The 25,689-nt window shown below is 33.7% G+C and overlaps 3 protein-coding genes across 4 annotated transcripts; all 3 read left to right on the plus strand.

Annotated features, from left to right (window-relative positions):
* The first annotated feature begins 8,995 nt into the window (after window positions 1-8,995).
* Window positions 8,996-19,251, plus strand: FAB1D (FORMS APLOID AND BINUCLEATE CELLS 1A). 2 transcript variants are annotated; one of them, XM_007020170.3, is made up of 13 exons: window positions 8,996-9,241; window positions 10,712-10,986; window positions 11,074-11,107; window positions 11,241-11,948; window positions 12,382-12,526; window positions 12,609-12,968; window positions 13,863-14,732; window positions 15,045-15,373; window positions 15,788-15,914; window positions 16,052-16,207; window positions 16,567-18,060; window positions 18,135-18,401; window positions 18,640-19,251. In XM_007020170.3, the coding sequence occupies exons 2-13, from the start codon at window positions 10,746-10,748 to the stop codon at window positions 18,985-18,987; spliced, it is 5,079 nt and encodes a 1,692-aa protein (XP_007020232.3). In that variant the 5' UTR covers window positions 8,996-9,241; window positions 10,712-10,745; the 3' UTR covers window positions 18,988-19,251. The 2 variants fall into 2 exon arrangements, with proteins under 2 accessions (XP_007020232.3, XP_088665229.1); XM_088809103.1 differs by lacking the exon at window positions 8,996-9,241 and adding an exon at window positions 9,396-9,527.
* Window positions 19,252-19,810: 559 nt separating this feature from the next.
* LOC18593113 (protein DMP2-like) lies at window positions 19,811-20,757 on the plus strand. Its single transcript, XM_007020171.3, has one exon. It carries the CDS (start codon window positions 19,958-19,960, stop codon window positions 20,630-20,632), a length of 675 nt encoding a protein of 224 aa, XP_007020233.1. The 5' UTR covers window positions 19,811-19,957; the 3' UTR covers window positions 20,633-20,757.
* Window positions 20,758-25,132: 4,375 nt separating this feature from the next.
* LOC18593114 (PyrD) lies at window positions 25,133-25,607 on the plus strand. Its single transcript, XM_018126062.2, has one exon. It carries the CDS (start codon window positions 25,133-25,135, stop codon window positions 25,430-25,432), a length of 300 nt encoding a protein of 99 aa, XP_017981551.1. The 3' UTR covers window positions 25,433-25,607.
* Window positions 25,608-25,689: the final 82 nt, after the last annotated feature.

Below are 25,689 nucleotides of genomic sequence, written 5' to 3' on the forward strand. Positions count from 1 at the left end.
TCTTGGGAGGATGAGAATGAAAATGAGGGGTTTCAAGTCCGAGTGATATAACATAAAGTAATGTATAACTTTCAATTCAATAATTCAAACTGTATGAAAAGTCGGACTTCCGACGAAAAGTATTCTTTAAAATATTTTTAAAGACGAAATTTCTGACAAAAAATTTTGTCAAAAATTCGTTGCAAAAATATATTTCCAATAAAATTTTGACTTATTCTGACAAAAAAATTTATGGAAAAAAAACAGCTTTTTTAGTATTTGTTTCCTTTTATATATATATCCTCAAATGAAGGCCAACTTGAATGATATTTTATTATAATATATATTTACTAATTAAAGTGAAATTTAACACCATACTATGGTTAATGTTGGATTTTATCATTTTACTTCAATTTCTTAAATTGTACTTTTAGTTTTGTTGATTTTAGGGCTTAAAATAATAAAATTGATGGAGATTTGCTACTTTTATTAACAAAAAAATTATAAAATATTTCAATTCCGTTACTTTTATCCCAAATTTAACGAAATTGAAGTATAATGAAAACGTTCAATCAAAATAGACATAGAGTGGCAAAATTCAATAAGAAGCCATAGGATAGTGACAAATTTAACCTTAATTTTATAAAAAAAATTATAATATGATTATAGATGATTGGACATAATGTATGTACGTGTCTATATGTACGCATTGAAGTTTCTTAACTTATAAGCAAACTCTTCCCCTGAATAAAGCTCAGTCTGTATGCACATAACCTTTAGTGATGATATTATGCTTTTCACTAGTCTACAAATTAAGCTGGATTAATTAGGACATGTCAATCCCTAATGGGATTCACAACCAAATTAACATCAATATGATAAAGACACCATATGCTTTATGCATAGTTATTACATATTTCAGTCCATATATTAATAATTTGTTGATGCTCCCTCCCTCGTTGCCAATTGCATGCCTCTTCAAAGCACCATTTCTTTTAAGTATATACTTGTTCAACTCAAAACTCAGTCATGCCGCCCCCTCAAACAAGTTTATTTCAATTTAAAATTTTCTTCTTTATTCGGTGCTTTTTCAGTTCTTTAAACTGTTTTATATATATATATAAATATATGGATAGATAGATAGTTGGGGGTGGGGGTGGGGAGTTCTCTTTCCTTATAAACTAGGGTTCGATTTTTGTAAAGAGTACTCCAAGACTAAAGTTTTAAAATGTTCTTTGCCAATACAAAGTGTTACGAGTATCAATTTTCAATTACAAAAACATATTTAATAGGAGAAGGAAAACTTTTATTTATCAACTCAAAATTCACCTTATATCTTACTAATGTAATATTCATAACACGAATAATATACCTTTAGAGTTTTCTGAAAAGGAGATTATTTCCTAACAAAACCCGAAGATACCCATAACCATATTAATCAATTGAAAGTGGACTTGTGGGTGACATGGAGAGAATATTAATAAGAAAGAAGGAAATTCTGCACAAAAACTGTGATCTTCGTTTGCCACAATTAATTATGCAAATTCTCAATCATATCAGCAGATGTTTATTATCATGAAGATGCGACTGTTTTAACACCAAACTTTCGGTTCTTCATTTGCTGGTTGAGCTCACATGAAACGTGTGCCAAAGCTTTGATCTTAACCTACCCATGTCTCATGTCTGGTGTAGTGCAAGGCACAATCATATATCTACCACAAATGCTAATTAAGGGTCAGCTCTGTCTCTACCTTCACCATCCAATCTGCTTGAAAGTTAGTTGAACTTGTCTTCCTTTTCTGCATGTATATAGCCATTTATATTTGGAGTAAGTTTCAAGAATGGTCACTTAGGTTTTTTTTTTTTTTTTTCATTGTTCACTACACTTTGATTCGTCTCGATTAGGTTACGAAAATTTTGAAATGTATAAAATGTGATCATCGTTAGTGATTTTATCCAAATCAATGACATAATATATAACTACCTAAACAATTAGGTCATTTAAAAACTTTACGTCAAATCTATTTTTCTTAATTTCATTCTCATTTTTGATTTTGGGTTTTGTTAAAATGAAAATTATTTGAAAATAATGGAAAAAAAAGGAAGACAAAAAAGAGGAAAAAAACCAATCAATTTTATAAATGACATAATTGCTTAAATGGTTACTATTTCTTCATTTCATCATTTATTTGAACACAATCTATTAAGGTAACCATATTAATACCATTTAAAAAGTTTAGTGATCAAATTGGAATAAATTGAAGTTTGGTGAGGAAAGTGAGAAAAGGGAATAAGTTTAGTGGCTATCATAAAATTTACTCTTTATATTTGAAATATAAACACTACAAAATTAAGGTCATTGACCCATTACAAAAAATTATATATTTACAATTTTATCTTTTCAAAAAATATATATATATTTTCAATTTTATGATGAGTCGAAAAATAGTGATTAAAGTTGTATTCTCTTTTGCTATTGGGATAAAAGTTCAAATTTACTACTTAGGGCGGGTAATGGATCATATATATTTACTATATTCAGCTTTAAATGAGTATAATTTTACCATTATACTTTTTAATTTGATTAAAAAATAATTAAAATTAAAATATTTTATAGAATATTCTTTTATTTTCTAAAGAAATATTTTTTTACTATTAATTTTTGATAATTTTTTAACAAATAAAAAATACAATTTGTAAAATTACACCTCTTCAAAGATGAATGATAAATTTGATCCATCAATTTAAATAAAATTATAAATTTAGATTTTATCCCTTTTTTATTCATATTAATTTTTGTCATTTTTTCCCTAATTAGATATAGATTAATTGATCGAACCACGTAGATGCATACAAGTATTTTTATTTTCCTGCTGCGACAATGTACATAATAGAAAAGAAAATGTGTCTTTGAAATGGAGTCTCAGGATGGAAAATTAGACAATTCATTAAATTGCACAGCTGCTATAGAAAAGATGGAGGAAATAGGGAGGGACACCTGAATTATAAGGCAAGAAAAGGGGTGCAACCTAACATCAAAAGAAGAAAGGTAAGAGTAGGTCTCAATAGAACCAATATATATTACTCATTCAAAGGCCTAAGGGAACGTTGAATATAAGTTAATGAGAGGGTCAAGATTCACAGATAATGCATCAGCATCCTGGCATGTGCATGTGACTTTTCAACTGAATGATGATGACAAATTTGGATATATGGGGTTTTGGTCATTGTGGATCTTTCATATATATATATATATATATATATATATGGGTCATTTATCAAATGAATTACCATATGGGTTGAATATATATATATGAAAGAATTAGAGTACTAATACCTGACAAACGATGGATAAGTCAGATTTAATGGATTCTTAAACAGTTATAAACTTGGTTGGGATGTGCTTCTTTTGGCTGCTTGTGTTCCACAGCCATGGCAGGGAAAAGGGCAGTGATGGGGGATATTTGGCCTTTGTATTGCACACTCACTAGGGTTTATGCATATCATTCAGGGGGAAGGGGTTTGTAGCATTATTGAGGGAATATTATTCCACCTACTCCCACACCCATTTACCTTTTTTCCAGCCTGTTTCGAAATAATAATGATCCCATTGTAGCCATATTGGCATAGCTTAGATGTGTCTGGTTGTTGCAATTTGGCTTTCCCAGAGACAAGAAATGACCATAGAAACAATGTGGAAGAAATAAGAATCTTACAACTGGCTGGAGTTGAAGCTAGCAGCTGTCGTAAAATGCCAAGTGTTTTTCTGCCACAAGCTGTCTTATTAATCAAATCATTTCTGAAAGAACATTTCTGTTTGTCTTCAACTGGGTGTAGAGCGGCTTAAAGTTATATATATCTAGACAGGTAAAGACTGGAAATTGATTTCACTTCATTGAATCATTTATTTGGTTTTTTTTTTTCTTTTGGATTAAGGTCAAATTTACCAATTTTTTAGATATAATGCCTTATAAAGCCTCTGAATTATTTTAAAAAATTTAAATAAATTTTTATTTTTTATTACATTCAACTAAATTCTTTAATTTTTATTTTAAATTAAATAAATTTTTATAATTAATAACTAATTAATTATTATTAATTAAAACGTTATTTATATCATGTGATGACAATGTAAATTATAAAAATTTTCATGTGAACATATCAAATCATCAAACTGTACAGTAACAAATGCCTTTTAATTTCAAAATTATGTTTGAAAACCAGGAACTCATTTACGTTTAAAACTTGAAACTTTGGATGTAGCTGCCAACTTTTAAAAGGAGGGATTTTTGTCTTGTCCACTGATAAAAGGAGGGAATCATTTAAGATGGAAGCAAAATAGCATTTACCTATTAACATGACGAGATTTAAAATTCAAAACCCATGGAAAATGACAAACTAAGCATTTTCAATTGTTCATTTAATCATATCTTTCTTTGAAACAAAATTAAATCCCAATATGATGATCTTTGCAATTTGGACTTTGGCTTCTTCATAATTAAAAGAAATAAAAAATTGGAGCCAAATTTGTCTCATGCTCAAGTTGCATATCGCACACAGATGCCTACGTGTGCCCTCATTTTAAAATTCATAGATACATGATTACATATGCAATTTATATTTAGCACGCCGGAACAAAATTTAAGTATAATATTTTAAAAAAAATTTAAATTATTTTAAAAAATTTAAATAAATTTTTATTTTTTTATTACATTTAATTGCATTTTAATAATTTTATTTGAAATCAAATAAATTTTTATAATTAATGATTAGGTAATAGTTATTAGTCAAAATATCACTTATCATTTTATATCATATAGAATTGATGTGACATATTGACATATTATAATAAACAATGACGTGACACGATGATATAATTACATAATATTTTTCACCCTTCACATGATATAAACAATGACAAGTGACATGTTAACCGTTAATGATAAAGATTTATTTGATTCAAAATAAATATAAAAAAAAACTTAATTGAATGTAATAAATAAATAAATTTTTTTAAAATAATTCGAACGCTTATTCAAGTATTAAACCGAAAATTTAATACGGGAGAACACGATTACAATTACTTCATGAGTAAAATAAAAAAATGTCCCTTATATTATATTTGTATAATTTTAAATCTTTAAATAATTGAACTCCCAAAATAAAATAAAATGGGAAGGGATGTTGTGGAAAACCTTTGATTGATCATTGGAGTGGTTTGAACTCCAACTTCATGTATGATACTTGTTGTCAAACCTTAATTTATCATATATGCCTTTGGAGCATTTCCAAAATACAATCTCAACACATTAATTGTCCCCCATTTGTCAAACTAGCAAGGGGGAAGATTCTAATCCAACAAATACAAGATAATTTAGGTAATATCACCAACAATTTCCCCAACAGGACGAAAGGTAGAAAACCAATCCTGCTCCAAGTGGCTTGCTGATTTGTTTAATCACTATAATAATTAAGATAAATGTCAAATGCAATTTGTAAGTCGAAAAAGGAAACCTCTGTCATCCGAACAATTTTAAATACGTCATAGGATAATCATAAATATTAGTGGTTTGATTGTAATATCTCATTCATGAATAATTGATTTACGTATAAATTTATAAATTAATGAGTCATGCTATTTGTGATCTCACTAATATCATTTCAAATATTTGTATTCTCTTACATGAGCTTTTTTATATATATATTTTTTTATTTTGAGTTATATAAACCCTCATAACTTATAAAATATTATTTATCATTCTATGTCACGTGGCATACTGATATGTCAAAAGAGATAATGACGTAGTATGATGACACGATCGTGTTATATTTTTCACCATTCACGTAAGTGTCATGTTAACACCACGTAAATATAAAATGACTAGTGATATTTTGAGTTAACCCTTAATCATAAGAGTTTATTCGACTTGATTAAAATAATAAAAAAATAAAATTTTATTTATTTATTTATTGAATAGTTTAGAAATTTTTTCAAGTATTATATCTTAAATTAATTAGTTGTAATTAGGTGAGACAAAAGTATTAAAATGAATAGAATTTTCTTTGACAAATCCACTTTTTTTAATTTATTAGGAAACAAAAATGGTGAACATTAACTAGTTGACATAAGGGAAAGTAGCAATACAGGTGGAAAAATATGCGGCTATAAGTGAAAGGAAAGGAAAGGAAATGGGAGAAGCAAAGGCTTTTCCATGATTAGGTTATAGTCAAAATATGTGGGATATTGATGTGAGTAGGAGCGTATACATGGCATAACTTGAGTGACATAGTGTATCAAATTTGAGCACATCTACTAGTCCTATAATTGAGGAGCCCTATACCTATAAATGTCAATCAATCTAACAAATAAATCCACATCATAAGCTCATGTACAGGGCCCTACTACTAATAGAAAATATTAATATTTTTTTAGATAATTATCTAATAATAATAAATATTTTTATTTTAAATTAAATAAATTTTTACCTTTAATAATTAAATAACTATTATTACTCAATCATTATTTATTATTTTATATTAAATAATATTGATGTGATATGTTGAGATGTCATATCGATAATGATAATATTATGTCAATATCACGTGAAAATATAAAATAATAAGTGATAATAATTAATAATAAATATTTATTTAATTTAAAATAAAAAAAATAGATTCAAGGTTGTCTTAATTATTTCTAAAAACTTTTTCAAGTATTTGCCTTATTCGAAAAATATCGATGACTACGAGGTGGACAAAATTTTGCCTTAAAAAGAGGTTAAATGAATTTGGCGGCTGATTTTTTTGAAAATTGTTTGTAAGAATAAGTGAATACCTAGGCAATTATTGCTTTCCGTCTACCACACGGACCCCCTCTAAGGAGCTCTCCACTGTCCAGCCAATTACCGCCCGCCACATCATGTCAATAAAAGGGTGTCCCTTCAGTGCACGAAACAAGGGTAGTTTAGTAATTAAATGAAATTAAAATGACAGGATCGCCCTCGTTCGTCCACGTGGAGGGCAGTGACGACAACAGCCTGTTCAATCCCAATCGTTCACAAATCCAAACAAATCAGGTGCTCACGTAATTAATTATAGGCTTCCAGGTGGCGGAATGTTAGTGGTGGTAAGATTCTGATCGGCCACATTTGATTCAGAGGATTGGGACTTCTCTTTTTGTGGGGAAGGGAGTCAAAGGGAATTTGCCGTAAAGAGGGGGATTTAAAACCTCGTTGATGCCCTTATGATTCGTGACGTAATAAAATGACAAAGCCCGCCCTACTGTCTGAGGATATTGGGGCAAGTTTTTCAAACATTTGTATAGTTGCCCTTGTCTTTTCCCTTATTTATACTTGGACCACCAAAATTTCTTCTTGTTTTCCTTAGAGTTTTTTTTTAAAAAAATTTTAAATACATGTTTGACATGCTAAATGTTAACAATATGTGATGGTATACATTAATTTTGCATTGCTTTACTTGTAAAAATAATTCTAACTATATTACACATAGCAACTATTTATCCAGATTAATACCGAAAATTAAAAGAGTTTAAATTTAATGAATTGTCAATGCATAAAACGTAAACATTATTAATGAATCCAATGTTGTTATTTTATTAATAAATGAATTTTAAAATTTAAATACTCATAATTTTAAAAATATTTATTTTGAAGAATTTTTAGAACTTTTTTATGCTTTGTGATTAAGTGATAGAATATCAAATATACACCCACATTAAAAAAAATTCAAATTTATCTCTTTTAATTAAAGAAATATATGACGCCTATTATTGGATTAGACCTTTACATTCTATCATATATTATTGCAACTTACTTGTAACGTATAAACAACAAATTTTGATTGAATATTTCTCGATTTTGGGTCCATTAATTGTTTTCCACAAGAACTCGACTTCTCATTAATCAAGATCTCGTTAACAACTTAAATTAAAGGGTGTTGATGACAGAATATTCTATCAATATTTAGTCAAAAACATTGGAGCGGATAAATCAAAATATTCCCTAACTTGGAATGACAATCAGCAAATGGCACAGTAGTCATAGACTCCTTAGCTAATAATTTGTATATTGCATCAAAAAATATGAAAAATTTCTATTAATATTAGTAAAAATGTGAAAAGACCTATAACCTAGTTATGGGTGAAATGGAAAGAAACATTAAATTGGTAGCCATAAATGCACAATCTTCCAAATTGATGCCATGCCATTTCTTCCTTGTACACGTTTATCCTTGTTCATACATTCCATATATTTCAGATATCCAAATCTTGTCTATTTGACTCTTACATGTGACTTTTCAAGATTTGCTCTTCCTCTTTCCAACTCTCCTTTTTTGACTTTTAACTAAAGAAAATAGTATTATTACAAAATATGACGTAAACTTATTACTTTGAAATATAGAAGCAAGGTTAGGTTAATTCATCAATCAATCATGACAATCAAGATTAGCCACAAGCTAAGATTCCCCTAATTCAAACTTTGACTGTAATCTCATAGCTCGAAGCAATGGGACCTCAATAGCAATTAAGGTTAACCCTTAGATATGGTCTAATGTGACGTAATGCGATTATGGTTTGTTAGTTTTAAGTCCTTTTCAAGTTTAGCAAGTGTTTTAGTATAGATTCAATTAATTAATCCTCGATTTAATCGTTCTTAATTAGTTACAAATTAGTATAACTTGATCCTAATTAATGAATTAGACTTATCTAGCCTGGTTTTCTCAAATAGGCTTAGTTCATCAAGAACTAGTCATGATACTCATTCATGCATGCAATGTTATCTTTGCTCTCCCTTTTTTCCACCCCAAAATGTAAAATAAAAAATAAAAAAACAAAAAATAAAAAAAAGTACTAGGGACATAATTGCAAAATATATTATTTAAACAATTTAATAAATGTAAATTCAAAAAAGAAAAAATTTTTGAATAGTGAAGTGGACCCCACTCTTAAATACCTTTCTTCAAATTTCTTCTTTTTTACTTCTCATTCTTTCTTCATTCTTCCCTTCATTGTTTTCTTTCTTTCTTTCCTTTTTTTCCCCTCTCTCTCTCTGTCTACACTTTGTGGACTCATTTCTATTGTATCCTTCACTTTTTCCTGGCAAAGGAAAAAAATAAAATCTTTGCTTTCTGAGTAGAGAAAAGAAAAGAAAATAAAAAAACCCAATAAACAAGTTTCCATTATGCTTGGGATTGGATTAGAGGTCATCATACCCAAATCTTTGTTCTTTGGATTGCTTTGACAGTAAGTAATAATATTTTTAGCTTCTGTCTTTCAGTTTTTGCTGCCTTAATTTTGGGTTCATTGAGTTTCTTGTTTTTTTTTTTGGGTTTTAGTTTGACTTCTTTTTCCCTTTTTAAATTGTTTATTTCAGAGCTAGACATGGCAGCTTTGTTTTTGTTTTTTGGAAAAATTTTAAGCAGTTGCCATTTTGGAAATTCAAAGATTGATGCTCTGGAGATTTTATCCAATTGTCAGATCAACTGACTTTAAAAAGCAATTTTCTTTTTCCTTTTCTCTCTCTCATCTGGTGAGTGCATTCAAGCTATTTTGTTTGATCAGTTGGTCAAGTTATCTTTTCTTTCTTAGAGATTGCAATTCAGCATTGGCTGTTGGTAACACCCTTTTCTTCTTGTTATCTCTTAATTAGCTTAAGGGAGTATTTTTTTTTGTCCTTTTGACTTGTTACTTGGATTCCTGGTATATGCATGTTATTATTATTTTTTGACCCTTTTTTTGAATTGCAGTATGTTGTCACTGTTTTCAATGAACAGTGGTCGATCTGATACTATGTTCTCTGTTTAGTCTATTTTTATTTCAATGGATTTGGTTTTTTTAGGGACCAGTAATTTTAAGTATTTGGAATCTGATGGTTTTTTTGGACATAACAAAGGGAGCCTTTTGAATCTGATTTTAGGCATGGGTTTAGTGTATGGTTATTACAATTCTTTTATCCTTTTTATTCTCATCTCACTTGTTTTCTCTGGAATTTTTAGGAATTTGTCCCTATGATTTATGTTCCTTTTGATCTCTATAAAGATGGATTCCTTCTGTTCTCAGCATAAATAGTACTGAATAGAAGCAATACTCTTGAAGTTTACCGATTCATTTGGGATAATTTTGAAATGTATCTAGAATTGCAGAATTATTTGTGAACATGGATAGAAGTATTATCGAAGTTTTTAGTTTATGTATTTTTAGTAAGACTTGTACTATCATTCTAAGATTTGCTGCGTGTTGTCAGTAACAAATTGTGTTTAAAAACTGGGAATGTTTGGTATACTTCTTTAGCTGCTGGTGAAATTTTTGATACACTATCCTGCTCTTTTTTTCAAGAACTACTGCATACATGTACTGGATACTGGATTGATGTGGTCTTTCTTTGCATCTATTCTTTTCTAGCAAGCTAGCCTTTAAAAAAAAACCATTGGTAAAACACAAAGAAATCATTAGTTTAGTTCACATAGAATTGTACTTTTGGTTTTCTTTTATGCTGACTATCTTATGTTTTGATCAAATGAGTTTTATTATGTAAATTTTCTTAGAGCGATTATTTTCTGATTTGCAAGTAAATTTAAATCCTATGACTGCCTTACAAAAGTGTTTGGTAATTGGTTTACCCAAATATTGGATCCTAATGTTTTACTCGAGTGATTAGAACAGTTTACATTATTTTCGATATCAAACTTACCTTTTCTCCCCTTATCCAAATAGGTGATTGAATTTTCTGGAGTTATTATTGCATCAAATGTGTAGCATGTGTCATCACTGTGGTGCTGAAGTTACAAAGTCCAATGAGGACAAGAGGAAACAGGAGAATAGTAATGCTTTAATTTCAAGTAATGGAGACACCATTTGGTCTTGTAAATTATGTTGGGAGAGGCAAGGAAGAGAATTTGTAAAGCGGGATGGTGTTAGTCCTTCTGCAACACCAATGATCAGTCCAACTACTTCATTGTCTAGCAGTGATCGCTCATATTCTAGCTGCAGTAAGTCTCTATCTCTTTTCTATTTGCTAATTTGTTTCCATTACAGTTTAAGCTAAATGTTTTAAATTTTGTCTTTTGTTCCATCAGGTGATTTTTCAGTTGATATAAACTCATATGATCGGTAGGTCCCCTTATTTGCGTGGTGCTGTTATACTACTATTCACTATTAACTGGAGTCTTGCGATCATATATGTGTGCGTGAGTGTGTATATAAGCGTATGTTTATGTATTTCTTTATATTTTATAATTGTCAGGGGTGACCAAGAGGAAGGTTCAAGAAATAGTCATGGGGAGCTCAATTGTCTGCCAAATGGCCGATTGCAGCACCTGAACTCAGGAGGTCCCAGGAACAGAGTTGATAGCTTGAACATGATGGCAGAAAGCAACTTGAGGGATAAGAAAAATAGCAATGATTTGGATATAGTTAGAGATGTGGAGATAACAGAAGCTAGTAATGAGCTAGAAGCAAAAGAAAATGTTGTTGAAAGTTCTTCTCGATCCTTTGACAAAGAAAGTGGAGTTTCTCAGTCTATTAATGGTGAAATGGATACCCAAATTTGGGAACCTCCAGAACCTGAAGATCCAGAGGATGACTTGGAGGGTACTGTGGCTTATGATGACGATGACGATGATGAGTGTGCAGATGGCACAAAATGGGGAAAGCCAAGTTCCTTGTGCCATATTGAAGATGAGGGTAATGGAAGCTTCAGGTTTAAAGAAGAAAAACAAAGGGCCATGGAAGAGGTGATAAATGGGAAGTTAAAACCTATTGTCAGTCAACTTCTTAAATCTGTGGGTGTTGCCAGTTCTGTGAATGATGGTGATAGTTGGGTGGATATAGTTACTTCTTTATCTTGGGAAGCAGCTCTGTTTCTGAAGCCTGATGCTATTGATGGAAAGGCAATGGGTCCAGACGGATATGTGAAAGTAAAATGCATTGCAACTGGTTCTCGCGGTCAAAGGTGATTTGTTTTCAATGTAATATATTTAGAAAGTACATTGCTCCTGCTTATGGATTTTTCTTCAATAAGTAATCTGGTTTTACATTGAAGAGACAAATAGGTTTTATTTCACCATTTATGTTTCTTTTAAAGATTGAAGGGTGGTGGTCTTGTGCTCTTATGAATGCATCCTGTCCAGATAGTTCTTACAAGACATGCTATAAACATCTGTTACCTCCATAAAATCTAATAGAGGAAGAGAATACTGGTTACTCTGCCCTTTTCCTTTGTATTGGTAGCATGTAAATAGTTGTCTTCTTTTCTAAACTTTAACTGCGTTTTAGTTGAATGAACATATAAGAGCAGGCATGAAAATAACATTTAGCATGCTTTATTTGGAAAACCCCTTTTTATAAGTCGGCAGAATTACACCTTTTTATTGTTTGTTTTGCAGCCAATTAATCAAGGGCTTGGTCTTTAAAAAGCATGCTGCTCATAAGCACATGCAAACTAAATACAAGAATCCAAAACTGTTATTAATTCAGGGAGTTCTTGGTCAGTCCTCAAGTGGGTTGTCTTCATTCAGTTCACTAGACGAGGTAACTTGGCAGAAACAAACTCTGTCTTTGTAATGCAGAAGCATATTACTGCTTGTTTCTGATTGTGTGTGCATAAAAACAGGAAAAAGGTCATCTGAAATCTTTAATTGAGATGATAGATATGTGTCATCCAAATGTGATTTTGGTGGAGAAAACTGTTTCACGTGATGTCCAAGAGTGTATCCTTGCCAAAGGAATCACACTGGTGTTTGACATGAAGCTACATCGTCTTGAGAGAGTTGCTCGTTGTACTGGCTCACCAATCATACCATCTGATACTTTGATGAATCAAAAGCTAAAGCAGTCTGACTCCTTTAAGCAGTGTGACTCCTTTCATATAGAAAAGTTTGTAGAGGAACATGCTTGTTTTGGTGAAGGGGGAAAACGGCCAACTAAAACGTTAATGTTCCTTGAGGGCTGTCCTAAACATCTTGGTTGCACTGTAAGTTGATGACTTCTTCTTTCCTTTTTTAATTGTTTTTGGCAGTAGTCAGGATGCACTGGCATGCTTTTGTTGCAAACACACATGCACTTGTGCATGCTAAGCAAAATAGAGTTAGATGGTGAATGTGGCCCATGTTTATATGGTCAGATTAGTGGGCACAGTTGGAAAAATGTAAATAAGCAGTTGTAATCAAAAGATTCATTCCTGTAACAACTTACCACGTATCTCTGGTCATAAAACTTCTTGATACGAAGTTATCAAAACATTCTCCTGGCTTTATTTTTTGCAGTTTGAAGATTAATGAGGTTGATAAGGCCTTGAACTTCAAACTTAATTAAACAAAGCTATTGAAAGTTCCAGTTTAATACATAGTAAATTAACTAATTAAATTGATAATCTCTTAGGCTCTTATAAATAGCGAATTTTCTGTATGTTGTTAGTTTTAAATATAGTAATATATTAAAACTAGAGCCTCGTATGTTGATATGTTAAGAAAAAGCTCCTTGCTATGGTCTCTATTCCTTTCCCTAGAAATATTCTACTCTTTATAGCGTATGGTCTTTCTGTATTAAGTAAAATGCTGCTTTTCTTTTTTTAACCCATTTCTTTACACTTCAGCAATGTGTAATTGTTTATGCAGAGTGTTGTTCAGGGGTAGTCTTTTCTTTCTTTTGGGGTTGGTTAAACGTGGATGTCTTCTGCTTGAGTTTCTTTTGCATCATTAATGATTATTCCTCTTGTTTCTCAAGAACAACTTGTGTTTGATAGCTGGACTTAAAGATGTTTGACCTGATGCTATCTGCCTGATAATAAGCTCCCTCCTACTTATTTCTTTATTTGCATACTCCTGGTTATGTACTTCCTCGTTGACTTGGTATCATGGTATTGCAGATTTTGCTGAAAGGAAGTCATTCTGAAGAACTAAAAAGGATCAAGTGTGTGGTGCAGTATGCTGTTGTCATGGCATATCATTTAATCCTTGAAACTTCTTTCCTTATTGATCAAAAGGCAATGTTCTCTACAATTCCTTTCACTGGAATAGCTGATGTGTTGCCAATAGATCGGGATTCCTGTCCCACAGAAACTGGTAATTTGAGTGTTCCTTGCCTTCATGAGTCTACAACTGAAACTGGATCACATGCAAATGACATTCCCTATTTGAATGGGTTCTGTGAAGAATCTAACCACACAAATGGGGAAATGGATGGTGATCAAATTGCGAAGTCAGGATTAGACTACAGTTCAGCGTTATCTTTGGAGCCATATAATCCAGCCATTTTGTCTGGGTTGTCATCTATTTCTGCCTCTCTGAAGAAAGTTATAGGAAACAGTTTCCCTCTTGCATCCACTGCTCCTTATCGGTCATTGTCTGCATATTTTGGGTTAAATGGGAGAGAATCCAAGCTCACAGAAGCGGTGCCCGCAATGAATAGTTTTGAGGCCTCAGAGCAATTTGATGCGGAATCTAAAAGTAGTCCTGATGGAGAGAAATCTGTTGATGATGGAGAATCCCAATCTTTTCTGGCTTCCTCTGAAGCCCCACTTAATTTGAAAGTTAATGGTGATGATAATGAAGAAAAAATGCAAAATAAGGAGGACATCAACACAATGTTGGATTCACAAAGTATTTTGGTTCTTATGTCTAGCCGGAATGCCTTAAGGGGGACTGTTTGTGAGCAAAGCCATTTTAGCCATATCATGTTCTATAGGAATTTTGATGTTCCCCTTGGAAAGTTCCTTCAAGATAATTTACTTAATCAGGTATCTGGGATCTACATTTATTAGGGATTTTTTTTATTACTAATGCCGTTTTCTCCAAAATGTGATTCTTGATGAGTCAAGTTTGGTTATGTTGCCACTGCTCTAAATTATTGGAGCTATGAATTTTTATCTTGTCATGGTACTAAATTTTGTTTTGGTGAATTCTTTGGTTATATAGTTTACCTTTTTAATTTCTAGAAACATAGGTAACCTTCAATTCTATTACGTGGTAGACTGCATTGGAAACCTAACTTTTTCTAAATGTGTGGTTCTATTGAATTTTCCACTGATTGAAACGTCTGCTTTGTGCAGAGAAGCCAGTGTGCCGTATGTGGTGAACTTCCAGAAGCTCACTTTTACTATTATGCGCATCATAATAAGCAGCTAACAATACAAGTTAAACAGCTTTCTAAGCATTTACCTGGGGAAGCAGAGGGAAAACTCTGGATGTGGTGTCGCTGTGGCAAGTGCAAAACTGGGAATGGAATTTCAAAATCTACAAAAAGAGTGCTAATTTCAACCACTGCACGTGGTCTCTCATTTGGAAAGTTCTTGGAGCTCAGCTTTTCTGACTGCTCTTCATCCAGTGGATTATCCAGCTGCAGCCATTCTATGCAGAGGGATTTCCTGTATTTCTTTGGGTATGGATTACTGTTTTGTTTTCATTTAATAATAAATTCTCAGTGCTCTCAAATGTATTTGTGAAATGGGAAAAATATGCCTTTCTGTTTGAGACTTGGGCTTTGATATTTTCAGTAACAGTTTGTGATTTTTACATGCTTGTGACTATACTTATCGGCTAGAAGTTGGGGAGATTATATTGTGCATATGCTCAGGGACTTGTTCCATGTTAAGTTCTATTCTTGGCTTTTCTATGCTGGTCTTAGAATGTGGAACATTTTGCAAATTTTGGCAAAATGCTAACTCTTCCTATGGAGCTATGTGATAATTATTAACTTCTGCTTGCTTTTCCTTCTACGTTCGGCTAAAAAAAGTTTAGAAACTCTCAAAGAACTACCTTCCTTATATTTCTTGTTTTGTTCATGGAACTGCAGGTTAGGCTCTATGGTTGCAATGTTTAGTTACTCTTCTGTTACCACTTATACTGTGTCTATGCCTCCCCAACAGCTTGAGTTTAGCAAGTCAATTAGACCAGATTGGCTGAAGGAAGAATATGAAAATGTATGTGCATATTCTATTTTCACTGTGCTTTGACTTTTGATATAATGTTTATTCTGTGATTAATTATATATTTGTCTTGTCCCTACCAACATTCACTTGTATTAATATATTTGAATTGGCATTGATATTTTCTTTAGGTGTACACGAAAGGGATGCTAATGTTCAGAGAGGTTGCAAGCTTTTTGGTGCAGATAAGGTCTCAGTTTGTGGGCTCAACTCTAAACCTTAAAGGCTCGTTAAAAGAGTTCTCTGACATTGAAGAGATGTTGAAATTGGAAGCTTCTGAATTTGAGGTTGGTTTTCTCTTCTTCTTTCTGATATGTTGTTGTGTGCCCTTGATTTTTTGTTTAGTCATCCACCACCCTCAAGCAAGTATTTTCTTCCTCAAATCTGTGTGAGATAGTTTGTCACATTTATTGTGAGTGTGTGGTTTTGTTTGTTTCCCTCATTTACACAAAATTACTGTCCCAAGCGAAAGTTGATTGTACATAAATTTTGCAATATTCATGATACAAATCAACAAACATAGTAAAATGAAGAATTTTCATTTATGGTGATTGTCTTGGCCTTTTGCTCTGCCAGGCTGTTTAAATCACTATTTAATTGAGTTTATGTTTCTCTGATCATTTATATTATTGGGCAAAAACTGCAGGTAAACATTCAGAATGTTGTTGTAAAGATTGGAGATTCAAACTTGGGTTCTCATAAACTCCTCAGCTTGAACCGACTAAGGTGGGACCTTCTTCTGGAATCATGCATTTGGGATCGACGCCTGCATTCTCTCCTCTTGCCTGATCCTACAGTAGTAGTCACTGGTGCCAGTAACAAAGCAGTGCCAGACCAACTGAAGTCGGATATGGGTAGCGCTGATGAAGAGGACAGTGGGACTGAAACTAACTCTGGAAATGGTGATCAAGGTTCTGATAATACTGGTAATTTGAAAGTTGAGCCAGGTTCATTTGTTGAAGGAAATGAATTTTCAGGTGATGAATTCTCTTTAGATATTCCTGTTCAAAAATCTGTAGGATGTGACAGCATGCATGGCAATTCCACTGTGCTTGAGAATATTGAAAAGCCAACAGTGGATGGTGTATGCCCTGTGAAATCATCCAACCACGAGTCCATTGCAACATCTAATATATCTGTTCATCCTCATTTTGGTGATGAGAATTATCAAGCAGAGGATGCACCTATGTCAGATCATTTACAAATGGATAGAACAATCTCAATTTCTTCAAATCTTGCAGACAATGATTTTATTGTTGATTCAAATGGATCTGGGAGGGGTGGATCCCCACGTTCATTTCTTTCCAGCTTAGAAAACCTAAATGGTTGGTTTTGGATGCCTTTTTCTGAAATCAGACAGATATATATGAGGGATCTTCTGAGAGGAAATGTCCCCAAGTTCGAATGTGTCAGTGGTCATACTCCAGCGCAAGTACCCACAGGCTATCAATTAATCAGGGAGGAAGGGTCAAGGCTACACATCCCCTTAGGAACTAATGATTTTATTGTGTCAGACTATGAGGGTGAACTCTCAAGTATAATTGCTTGTGCATTAACAATGCTGAAAGATCTGCCTGCTCTAATAGAAGCGTCCAATGAGGATGGCAGGAGAGATAAAATGATTGAAAGTTTACGTAGTCTCATTCGAGTTCCTACCATAACATCCTCGCATTGGTCTTCTAGTGGTTCATCTGATTCTGATTCTGTCTCTAGTCTGAGCATTTCTTCAGAAGAGTCACGCTTGTCTAGTTTTGATGGGTTGAACTTGTTGGATTCTCTACTTCCTCTTGATGCTCTTAACATAGAGGTTTCTCTAGGGGTTTCGAAATCACTTGGGAAGGGTAAATACTCAGTAATATGTTTATATGCTAATCGGTTCCGGGATCTTCGGGACAGGTGCTGCCCTTCAGAGCTTGATTATATTGCTTCGCTTAGCCGTTGTAGAAACTGGGATGCCAAAGGAGGGAAGAGCAAGTCCTTTTTTGCTAAAACACTTGATGACAGGTTTATTATAAAGGAAATTAAGAAGACGGAGTATGATTCATTTGAGAAGTTTGCTTTACATTATTTCAAGTACATGAATCAATCATTTGACTCTGGAAGCCAAACTTGCCTTGCTAAAGTTCTTGGAATTTATCAGGTTTGCTTTTATTTGTTTTTTCATCTGACTTTTAATTCTTTGCTTTTTTGCTTGAACATTTTAACATTTTGCAGGTGATAGTAAGACAGACAAAGACGGGGAAAGAGTCAAGGCATGAACTTATGGTGATGGAGAATCTTACCTTTGGTAGAAATATTACTCGCCAGTATGATCTTAAAGGGGCCTTGCATGCTCGATTTAATTCAGCTGCTGATGGTTCTGGAGATGTTCTTTTGGATCAGAACTTTGTCAATGACATGAATTCCTCTCCATTATATGTTAGTAATAAAGCCAAATGTCTCTTGCAACGGGCTGTATGGAATGACACAACTTTCCTAAATGTGAGTTTTTAGTTCTTTCAATTAGACTTTTGCTAAATTCTATTCTGAGAAGCAGCATTTGTTTTTTAAAAAAATTGCCCTTGAATCATATTTCAACACTTCTCTTTTCTCACCCCCCCAAAAAAGGAGAACATAAAAATAATTTGTTAGAACTTTTTTTTTTCCTGTCTTAGGTAATAATTCTCTAATTTGGAGTGAGTTATTGACTGACTGTGCCGTTGTTTTCTTTTATTTGCAGTCAATCAATGTAATGGATTATTCTTTACTTGTTGGGGTGGATACTCAGCGGCGGGAGCTTGTATGTGGGATTATTGATTATCTCAGGCAGTACACGTGGGACAAACAACTTGAGACGTGGGTTAAGTCTTCATTGGTTGTTCCTAAGAATGTGTTGCCGACTGTTATTTCTCCTAAGGAGTATAAGAAAAGATTCAGAAAGTTCATGTCGACATACTTTTTGAGTGTTCCAGATCATTGGTGCTCACAGGAATCCTCTGACCCCTGTGAACTTTGTGGCACCGGAGATGATGATTTATCTCAATCCAAGTCCCTAAAGCAAGCATACCTAAATGGTATTTCTACCTAGCTCATGTATACCTGGTTTCTCATTTTTTTGTTCTTGAATTAGCCCTATTTTTACAGCCAGTTGAAAAATGGTGTGTACATATCTAACCCCATTATTGTGCAATTTTTAGCAAATTTCTGGGGATAGTTTTACTCCTATAGGTCCGCCATATCCATCTTAATGTTCATAATTTTGTACAGTCAAGTGAGGAATTGTAGAGAGCTGCGGTTATTGAAAGACTGATAATTTGAAATCAATGGAAAGTTTCAGCTATTGTTAATAGCATTTTGTCTTCTCGATGTCTTTTCTTTTAGTTATTTTCTTTTCTTATGCATTTCTGCTATCAATAGCCTGTCAAATTTTTTAGTTGCTGCTATTATGAAACTCTTCTTTCTAGTCTGGGCTGTCTGATTTAACCTTCTTACTAACTAGCATGCTACTAAAGAAAGGAGCAAGTTTAACTTGTACACTTGGTCAGAAAATAGGGTTAGTGATATCCAGGATTTGAATTATACCCTGCATTCGTCAAACCAGTGGTTGAAGGGAAGAATAACAGCTGCTGCACGGTCTGGTACTCAAAACCAAGCACTCTTGTTTTCCAGGTTGCTGATCACTTTCAGATTCCATCCCGAAGCTTTAGTCTAGACTTCTTAGCAAAATCTATCAGCTGGAGTTTTATGGAAATTTTTTCAGTAGTTGCTCTTTTCTGTTGAATGATCGAAGTGTGTATTGATGAGATTCAAGCACCCAGTCTTCTGTGTCGCAGTCCACAGTGAGCTGAGTTCCTAGCAAAGGCTTATAGATATGGTTTCTTCTGTGATACAAATGGCAAATTCTATCCTTCTGTCAAGCCGAAAGTAAATGCCGAAAGTAAGCCATGAGGAAGAATATTGTAGTATAAAAGCATAGGAATTAGGAAAGGAATTGATTCCCCTCCTAAACTTGAACAAAGAATAATCAAGTTCTTCCCAACACGTAATATAAACTTCTCATGGAAACCATGATTTTGCATTGCCTACATTTAGTCATGGAAAACCCGATCACCCAAGATCTCACTGAAAGCTTTCAACTCAAGGATGAATATCAATACCTTAAAGATGATGATGCAGATGAATCTCACTACATTTACATCATCAATGCAATCCTAAGTGGCACTGCCAGGCTCAATGTTCTCTTACCAACAGCGACCATCCTTGCTTTCACCATCTTTGCTCCTCTCCTAACCAATGATGGCCAGTGCACCTCTCTCAGCCGCTGGGTGATGGGTTCTTTTCTTGTCTTCCTGGCAGCTTCCTGTGTATTCTTCACATTCACAGACAGCTTCAGAACAGCCACGGGAAGGTTGTATTATGGGATAGCAACCTTCAGGGGCATTTGGACATTCAATGCTGGAAGGAAGAAACCTTGCATCCCATCAGATTACAAGCTGAGATGGTCTGATATCTTCCATGCATGGCTTTCTTTGGTTGCATTTTTAGCCTTTGCAGGGTCCCACAGTGATGTTGCGGCGTGCTATTATCCAGGAATCCCAAGGAAGGTCACCAACACTGTTCCTCTCGTGGTGGGCTTTGTAGTAAGTGTTTTGTTTGTGGTGTTTCCTTCCAGGAGAAGGGGAATTGGGTATCCATTCATGTTGCTTAGGGAAGCCAGGTACTCTAGAGTTTGAAAGATGTTTTGGTTTCTTAATGCATAACTCCATCCTTGTACCTAGTATTGTCTTTTTTTTTTTTTTGAAATTTGTAATGTTACGGATAATTGAGAAATCAAATTGAAATTGAACATGATTGGTAATATCTTTATGTACTGCGGGATGATGTACAATGATCATCATTTCAAACACAAAGGCTCTTCTCAAATAAAAAAGGACAGCAAGAATTTAGATGCTGGAGCCAATTGTATAAATCCTGCCTGACTATTGGAGTAGTTTATGCTATAAAATGCGGAACGGAGAGGCTAATCTATCCTCAATGTTTGGGATTCATCTCTCATTTATTGGTAATTTTGCAAGACTTTTGATATCTCTCATAAGGAGTTTTGTATTAACGAAGAATTGAATAAACTCTAATATCACGACTCACGTTTTTAACCCAACAAATATATCTATTAAATAAGTTAAACGATCTTATTTATAAGTTTAAAACTTCTCAAATCTCTTATTGACAATAAGATTCGTGACATTCTCCTCTACTCATTCTATATCTTACTGATGCGCAGATTATAACTTTTTTTTTCACTCAATTATGTAAAGTTTTCGATTGAATCTGAATTTATCTTGAATGAAATATGAGGTAAGGTTTAATACTATTTGTCACGAACTCATATTTTTAATCCATAAAATTTACTTATTAAGAGTTTTTTCCCGAGAAAAACACAAAGGGCCTAGGTTACTAAAAATAGCATGTAAAATGTAAATGGTAAAGAAGCAGCATGCTCAGAAGTAGAAAGTAAAATTTTCAAAGTCAACGGATGTAGACAAAGAAAATAAATTTCTCCACCCTCCATACATGGATAAACATGATTGGTTCTTCAACAGTAACAAAGTGACAGCCGTGTCCCTTGGGCTCTCCTCGTCCACTCCAACAGAATCTTGATGCCTCGGCTCCTCCCCTCCCACACTGCTCCCCTTTTAACCCACTTAACCACTTGCACGGTTCCTTCTTTTAAGTCTCCCAGGAATCAACAACACATCAAAAGTAATAAAGCTTAACACACACTTCCATTAAGCCCAAAACTAGCCCGAAACTGAAACGAAAGAGTTCCGGGTAATAATTGTCTTTCCTCAGATCTCAGCTTCTGTTTGTTTGAATTCTTTTCTTTTCACTTATGTTTATTGTGTGGGTTTTTGTTCATGTATAGCTTAACATATACTTTCTTGCTTTTCTTGGATTGTTGGGTTCTGGTTTGTTTGTGTTCTTAAGCTCAGAAATATGGTTTTCATTTGTTGGGAACCCGAAATAGGAAGGTTTTCTAGAGATGGGTTTCTTTTTTTATAGTCTCTTTCATAACTGCAAAAGTGAAAAGGGAGGTAATTGAATTGCATTGATATTCATTTTTTAGGGTTTTGGGTTGTTGAAATGTTGGATATGATTTGCATATTGAACTATAAGTGTAAGGGGATGAAGTGGTCTTGTGTTGGATTATGAGGTAAATAAGGCATAGTTTGATGGATAATTGGTTGTAATAATGAATGTAAACGACTATTCTTTGGAATTTTTTGTTGTATTGCCATTTGGGCAATTTATTATATCATGCACAAATTGCAGTTTAGTGTTTTGCATATGAGATTTGATCATAAACTTTTGGAAAGGGCATATCTTAAGAGGGATAGTGTGGTATAAATATTGCAAGGCTAGCAAGGCTGTTGGGCCATAGTTTTTCTGATGCACTGTGTAGGGTTTGTAGGAAAATCATAGTGCATTGATAAACATATTCCTCTCCTTTCATACATCCAACATGCTTGTGATTCTAGCATGATTGTTGGGCTATAGGTCTTCTGATGCACTGTGTAGGGTTTGTAGGAAAATCATAGTGCATGAATAAACATATTCCTCTCCTTTCATGCATCCTACATGCTTGTGATTCTAGCATGATTGGAGTCATTCTATTTCCTTTTAAGAATCAGCTCAATAGATCATTTGATTATTGGTATAATTTGTGTAGGTCTGCATGTGCACTTATAAATGAGATTGTCATCCTTGAAACTGAGAAAACAAGTTTGATTGTATATACCACATCTTTAGTATAGCATGAATCTCTTCTTGTGCATCATCAATAGAGCTGGGAACTACTACATGCCAATTTTGGTGGAAAGACCTGCTAAGAAAGTTGCTTATTTGTTTGCCATTGTTTGCTTTGGTCTTTTGATGTTGATTGGGACATGGGGTGATATTCGATTGTAGTCATTTAGATAAAGGACGAGGGGCTCCCCTCACCGGAACATCTTTAGGTATGTACATTTGTTCGATACGTCAGTGAGTTTGATGCTTTCGTCTTTTTTATTCACAAAGAATGATGCACATTTAAGATATTTTCTAGCATTTTGTATACCCATTTATGTGTGGGTAACATAAGAAATATCTAAGGAAAGGGAAATTAATGCTTTAATCAGCGGAAACTTTGATAGTGGAAGACATAACAATGATGGTAGACACACATGTGCATACATGCAAACATATGGAGATAGGGTTCTTCCTGTTGGTAGTCCTCAGAAATTTGATGATGCTTGGCAATTTGCTTCTTAGGCATTATGATTTTGTTAATGGAAAACCTTCTTGCAGATTCTGCTATTTTCCTCGGAGATGTGGTTTATCAAAGGTTAAAGTTAAAATCTACCAATAGCCTGTGGTAGAGAAGGTAACAAGTGAAGGATGTTAGTATAGCAGACAGGGCTTAATTTTAGAATTTTAGCTTTACATTCATGAAACAGCTAGCTTAATAAGCAGTCAAATCACTGTTGGTGAACTGAGAAATGTTCTGGTTTATCTAGAATTTCAAAAATTAAGAATTGCTCTCTGGTTTAGCTTGTTATTTGGAAGTTGGACAATATCATGTTCTAAAGCTTAAGTTTTAGTTGGGACTCTTCCCCTGCCTTTTTTGTTGGCTAATTGTTGAAAAAAAAATGCAGGAATGCCATCAAGGCTTACAGTGTAAGAGTTATGCATTTTGCTTTCAATGTACCATAGGCTTTGATAAGTGGACTAGAATTCACTATGGAAACACTGTTTCTTTTGGGTTAAGATACTACATAAGCCCCTGAGCTATCTCGAATTTCTTAGAAAAGCTCCTATCATTTCATTGTACCCAAATAAGCCCCTATCCTATGATTTTTACCCAGTTAAGCACTTATGTTGACGATAAGATTTCACATGACACATGACTTTAGTGGCTGTTAAGCTTATGGCTAGCTGGCATCCTTTGTACTCGTGGTAGATGATGTGGCTTTTTTGACATGGTGAAATTGGATTAGAGTGACCATGTCTTGGAGAGAAATTTTCCCACTTAGCCAATTTCACAATGTTAGAAAAGCCACATCACTATCCACATATGTAGAAAATGTCAGTTGATCAATGATTGTTAAGTTCACGTGGTACAAATGACATCTTTTCGTCAACATAAGGATCTATCTGGAAACAAATTATACAATAGGGGCTTGTTTATAAAAAGTGAGAAAGTTCTAGGGCTTGTTTAGTATTATAGCCTTTCTTTTTATATCTTATTAAGATTTGAACTGAAATCATGCCCCGGTTCTATCGAACATGTTTATCAATTTTTTACAGTTTAGGGTCTATCAAGCCACATTCTTTATCTTGTTTGAACTTCAAATAATGGCTGAAGAGGTTATATGAAAGATCTTGTTATTTTCTCTAATGTTGGCTAAGAAAATAATGAACCATATCTGTGGTTTACTTGTTAAATTACTCAAAAGAAAGGCCAAGTAGTCTTTCTACCTTGCATTGAATTTGGAATGCACAATATGCTTGAAATAGTTCAATACTTTTTCTAAGTTTCATGGTTTACAATCATATGCACACTTTTCTGGTTTTATCTTCTATATATTCTGCTTAATCAAGATTCATAGTCTCCATGTTGGGCTCAACTTAGTTTTTTGTGATCTTTTTGCATTCTGTCTACAACATCTTAGACTTAATCATTGAACATGCTTCAAAAGGAAAAATGAAAAACAAAAAACAAGTGTAAGTCTTTCAGGAAGTGGTACTGCCAACTTGATATAAATTCAGGCAACTGGGTCAAAAACCATTGAGTTATTCTCCATGATGATTGTTAACATTGAATGATAATGACAGTCAGGTTTGCAGTTCCTCTTAGAGTAATTACTTTAGTTTTGCTTGTTATAGATGCTGTGTATGTACTTCAAAATGATCAGATAAATGAACTATTAGCTTCTTTAGCCTCTTTCTTCGACATTATTCTTTATGCTGCTGCGCTGTTGTAAATTTGTTTATATAAATTTAAGAGTTACATTTCTGTTTTGTTTATGAAACATTTAACATTGATTCGTTAGCAGCTTTTTCTATTTGAATTCTGCTTTCAATAATATATAATGAACATATGCTATGGAACATTTACACTATATCTTCTTATATCTGTTTGTATTATCACAGGATAAAAAGGCAATCTCTGGTTTGAGGGTCTTCAAGGCCGAAACATGAGTCTTGCATGTCTGGTGTGTCATAGTGTGGAAAGTCCGTCTCACTCTTTTAGGAGTTACTCTGTTTCAAGTTCAGATAACGAGGGAAGATGTTCAGCCATTGCTAACTGCTTGGCCCGAAAGTCATCTCTTCCAGCTGGGAGACCAACTATACCATCAACCTCCAAAGTGACCCCACAACCAAATTTTCAGAACAGCGTTGGAATGGCAGGCCCCCCACGGCTGGTGCGTAGTCGTGCTGTGAGGAGGGATCTTGTGAGAGACTGGAATTTTGACGAGGTTGTGATGGAGCGCTAGTTTGTTTAGTGTGAGGTAGGAGAGTGTCGGGCACTCTCCTCTTTGGGATAGCGTTAGAACCTTAATCCTTTGCCTCTCTATTTTGTAATAGTTTGCTGTGGGTGCAACTGAACTTTTCTGCTAGAAGAGCATGTGTATCAATCTGAGTAATATTGAATGTGCAAAACATTTAACATTTCCTTGCTGTCATTTGCTTCTTTATGGTTTGGGTCTTGGTACAGCCATGGCTTACAGTCTGTATAACTTCCTCATCCCAC

Source organism: Theobroma cacao, chromosome 8 (assembly GCF_053813885.1).
Source record: "Theobroma cacao isolate CCN51 chromosome 8, ASM5381388v1, whole genome shotgun sequence".
Taxonomy (NCBI): Eukaryota; Viridiplantae; Streptophyta; class Magnoliopsida; order Malvales; family Malvaceae; genus Theobroma; species Theobroma cacao.

Bases quoted from the DNA above. Each gene is read 5' to 3' on its own strand.
- FAB1D (XM_007020170.3), top strand. From the start codon at position 10,746: ATGTGTAGCATGTGTCATCACTGTGGTGCTGAAGTTACAAAGTCCAAT. The intron at 15,374-15,787 runs GTATGGATTACT...ATGGAACTGCAG, and splicing joins GATTTCCTGTATTTCTTTGG to GTTAGGCTCTATGGTTGCAA. The intron at 16,208-16,566 runs GTTGGTTTTCTC...CAAAAACTGCAG, and splicing joins TGGAAGCTTCTGAATTTGAG to GTAAACATTCAGAATGTTGT.
- LOC18593113 (XM_007020171.3), top strand. From the start codon at position 19,958: ATGGAAACCATGATTTTGCATTGCCTACATTTAGTCATGGAAAACCCG.
- LOC18593114 (XM_018126062.2), top strand. From the start codon at position 25,133: ATGAGTCTTGCATGTCTGGTGTGTCATAGTGTGGAAAGTCCGTCTCAC.